The following is a 4,344-nucleotide window of genomic DNA, read 5'->3' on the forward strand; positions in this document are numbered from 1 at the left end:
GTGAGATCTACAAGGGATCGCAAGGTTGGCGTCGTGCAATGTTACAGATGACGAGTGGTTGATTTTGGCTGCACCAAGGCAGAATATGGCACTGTTAAACTGAACCCCTTTGGAACCGTTGGTAGAGCGTCATTTTTATTTGTTTCTATGTATTTTTCTCGAGCACGGTATAGTTGTCGTGTATGCACACATTTTGTCGTCTCATGAAAAAAAAATGTGAAAGAAGCTAGTGGTATGGGTGCAGAAGACAATACAGATTACAGAAGCATAGCATTCATTGTTGTTGTAAACAGTGAACAAGTTTAATTTGTTTTCCCTCAAACGTGTCACAAATTCATCATCATGTACTTGATCAAGTGATCCTTGGCAAATCTAGACGATGGAATTGCCTTCACCCAAATTCCACCACTTCCTTCTCGTTGGGCCGTGTAGTAATTCAGTTTTGCCACATCAGCGACCACCGAGACAAAACAACCTAATATTTTTTTTACCAAGAAAATAATAATCTCCTCTACTAAATTCTCAAAAAGAAAATGTTGCATCCATACTGCAGATTTTCTAGTAAACACAACATTTTTACTTTATTGCTTTATTTCCTTACACGTATCGACTGAGTGCCATGCCTTTGCCTGTGAAAACATCCATTCTATTTCTATAATTCTATCTCACGTCTTCGACAAAAAATCACTGAAACAGATCATTCATCGGGCGACGTTTCCTTGGAGGAAGCGCCATGCTGGTGACATGGAGACTAAGCGATGACCAATTAATTTCCTCACGAGTTCCTTGTCTCCTTTGCCCAGTCAGCGCCCTGGTCCTGGCCAAGAGCAATTGTGCATCTTGTTCCATCTTCATGTTCTTCGCCTTGAGAGCCTACAGAGGAGAAATAGATGATGATGAGCCACACACACACTACAAGAATTCGAGACACCGAGAAGCCGACCAGTGGAACAAAGCCTATGCGTGGCAGAGGTTTTTTGGTTTGATTTTATTTGCCTACCTCTTTGTCCCAGTTGGTGCGCACGGTGATGGCCAGCAGAAGCAGCATCTGCACGATCAATCCGCAGATTATTCCGAACCACAGCCCCTGAAGTTCAGACCCATAGGTTAGTTCTGAGAGGTTTCTTCAGATGAGAAATACGTACAAGTGAAACTGCAACTTTCTGTATGGTATGGTATGGTGTGGGTGGTGAAATCAGTACCATTCCGCCAAGATGGAAGACAAAGGCAAAGCATAGCGCTGCCGGGATGCCGATAAGGTAGTATGCGCTGAGATTGACACAAGCTCCAATCCTTTGCAGGCCACAGCCCCTAACAACACCTGGAATATCGTCAAGTATATATACCACACGCTGCAATCAGTATCTTGAGAGTAATGTTCACCGAGATGCTACATATCACTCATCAATGATGCTCATCAAAATGACACGAGGCAAGAAGATAGACTAGAGTAGAAATTCAGGAAATGGTCTGCAAGTACTTGGAATTTGCATTATTTGGTGCATCATCTATATTTACCTGAAAGAACACATTGCATATCGTCGAAAATGATCGACACGGAAAGAAGCGGCATCATTCTTGCAATGTACTCCACCACCTCCTTCTCGTTGCTGTACGCATACCCCCATAGATTGCGCACCGAGACTATAATAAGTCCTAACGACACACCTGTCACGAGACCCAGAACCATGGTCACACGAGTAGCCAGACGGGCAGCTTCAGGTCGCCCAGCACCAAGCTCGTTTGAAACACGGGTGCTACAATGGCAAGATACACGATGAAATTCATTGCCGCAAAGACTGTACGATAAAGTTGTAGTGCAGCCATGGCAAAAGGTTATGAGGCTGAGTTGTTAATGAAGCCGTGTTTAAGCTGCAAGCAGATCCACATTTCCCATCAGAACAGGGCATACAGAATGTGAAATACTCCATCAAAAATGCAACTCACCAAATAGACAACACCGATGCCTCAAGCTTAGGATTTGCCAGAAGTCCGGAGAGAAGTACCAGAAGCTCAAACGACCACCACTCTAGGCTGTGTACATATAGGATCACTCGATCAGATTCAGTCGAAGATGGAACGCGGAAAAGCAAAAAATATACCTGCAAATCCGAGGGTCACAAACTAAAACTTACCAAACCATGAGCGCAGATGGCAGGGCAAGCTTCATGAAGCTGACGATGTCGTGAAACGCCTCCTTTGAGAGCCCTGTCCAGGTGCTCTTGCAGGATGGAGAGACTCTGATGTAGAGAGCCAAGATTGACACATTGGCCAGGTACGAGACAGCATTGGCCAGAGCAGCGCCCTTGTTGCCCAGCCCAAGCTTGTATACCAGCAACCAGCACACAAGCACGTGGCTCAGCGCCGTGAGACCTGCGCTCGCCATCACCGGGACTACGATGCTTTGCGTCTGGAGGAACCGGACGTGGCACTGCAGCAGTCCGTAAGCGAACAGTGCCGGAATCATCCACCGGATGTAGCTCCCTGCCCCCATGGCAATCTCCGGGTCCTGGCCGAAGAGCAGGAGGATCTGCCCGGTGTACGCCCAGAGCACCGCAACCACAACGCCCACCAGAGTGAGCACAAGGATGGCCCTCTGCTTGTAGATGCCGAGCAGATGGTACCGCTTTGCCCCGAAGGCTTGCCCACACAGTGTGTCCAAGCTGCTCGCCATGCCAGACTAAGATGATCATCAACAGATACAAAGAAAAAACCATTCAGGTAATCAGGTTGACGTAGTTGTTCATCCATGAGGATCAAAACATGTATGAGATGAATTGACATACCATCAAGCTGAAGCCGGTGACATTGGCGAAGGAGGTGGCGATGGAGGCACTCGAGAGGGCGAGCTCGCCGAGATGGCCGACAAACATGACCGATATCATCTGCACGACGTTCTGCAGCAGGCATCCGGCGATGAGGGGCCCGGCGAGGTACAGCTGCTTCTTCACCTCAATCACCACCAAGCTCTCCTTTGGCCCTCCTGTCTCCTCACTGTCGCTCTTGCCCCCAACAAGAGGCTCCTCCATGGCTGGCAACGTGCTAGAAATCTCACGTTCTGGTTCTGAACAAGGCAGGTGCTAACAAGTCAAGTGAGGGGCATATTTATCATGTTTGTGAAAGAATATTATAAGTACTACTAATCAACCTCATCATTATTGTATAGGCCCGGCACTGGAAACCAAGAGGAAACAGACGCAGTCGCTTGGCAGCCAAGTTGAACGTGCCTTCAGAGTCGTTTTCAGCATGCCTGGGTCAAGTGGAGTAAAGAATCTCATGTGAGACAAACGCGACATAATAAACTATCTGACGAGCAAGATCGAATGGAACAGTTAACAGCACATGCTCGATTATTGCCAGAGCCGGAGCCTATTATAGTCAAAAGTTGGAAAGCTACAGGTGTTGATGATTGCACCATTATAGTCAAAAGTTGGAAGCTCTCGTTGTCATGTGTCATATCTGGCACTTCATGACGCATACATAAAAGGGAATTTCGTAAAATGCTGCTACATCAATGGAAGATCATGTGCAACGACTCACAGTCTGTTCTCATGCAACGGTGCCTGCTACTCCTGGGTCGGCGAAGAGGCGAGCCGTTCAGGATTGCATGCAGTGGGCCTGATCCTGCCTAAAAAGTGAAGGAAAACATGTTTTCCAGATTTGTGTAGAAACTTCGTAGGGCTATTTAGGAAGAATGAAGTGGAAAAGAAATCAATGCACCAATGTAACGACATAGAAAAATGCACAAAAAGTAAAACGAATAGTGATCTAAGATAGGGAGCAAATTTATAGAAATCGAAATCTGAAATGTAATGCAAGAGAAGAAGAAACAAAGACTTGACAAAGAATGTCATATATAGAATGCACAAAAAGTACAACACTTAATGGTCTAAGATGGGGAGCAAATGTACAGAAGTCCAAATCTGGATCCTAATGGAAGAGAAGAAGAAAAAAAGACTTGACAGAATGGGCCAGAGGAACTTCTGAAGTCTAAAGTCCAGATCTGAAATCTGAAGTCGTAAGTATATTTCTCCATGCACCGTAAGAAAGTTGGATCCATGTCTCAAATTTATGATCTGCTAGACTTCCACAAGGCTTAACTGGGATTTAGAAACTAAATGGGAACGACCAAAATAGTTGAATGCCAATATACAGAAGTATGTAGCAGAAGCAAAGGCAATAGTTGCTACTCTCATTCTGAATCACTTGCAGTTTGCGTCTCTTGAGAAACATGCGTTTTAATTGATAAAAGCACACACCAGCAAGAAATGTGTTAGCTTAACAATATTCAGCTGTTGATCCCGCTTTCCACTGCATCAACAACAAATGGAATCAGAAAATATA

At 45.5% G+C, this 4,344-nt stretch overlaps 2 protein-coding genes across 2 annotated transcripts in view; both read right to left on the reverse strand.

Moving 5' to 3' along the window:
* Positions 1-554: 554 nt before the first annotated feature.
* Positions 555-3,700, reverse strand: LOC119311645 (protein DETOXIFICATION 16-like). The gene is made up of 10 exons (XM_037587306.1): positions 3,541-3,700; positions 3,149-3,250; positions 2,787-3,064; positions 2,136-2,680; positions 1,948-2,034; positions 1,841-1,872; positions 1,519-1,806; positions 1,203-1,321; positions 1,001-1,087; positions 555-873 (listed from the first exon to the last, which is right to left on the reverse strand). Exons 3-10 carry the CDS (start codon positions 3,027-3,029, stop codon positions 685-687), a joined length of 1,590 nt encoding a protein of 529 aa, XP_037443203.1. The 5' UTR covers positions 3,030-3,064; positions 3,149-3,250; positions 3,541-3,700; the 3' UTR covers positions 555-684.
* A 137-nt stretch (positions 3,701-3,837) lies between these two features.
* The window catches only part of LOC119311643 (protein DETOXIFICATION 16-like), a 5,780-nt gene continuing 5,273 nt past the window's right edge, over positions 3,838-4,344 (reverse strand). The window contains exon 10 of the mRNA XM_037587304.1: positions 3,838-4,311. The gene's annotated coding sequence lies outside the window, so the exon portion shown is untranslated. The remainder of the gene's footprint in view (positions 4,312-4,344) is intronic.

The sequence above is a fragment of the Triticum dicoccoides genome, chromosome 5B (genome assembly GCF_002162155.2).
Source record: "Triticum dicoccoides isolate Atlit2015 ecotype Zavitan chromosome 5B, WEW_v2.0, whole genome shotgun sequence".
NCBI classification, from domain to species: Eukaryota; Viridiplantae; Streptophyta; class Magnoliopsida; order Poales; family Poaceae; genus Triticum; species Triticum dicoccoides.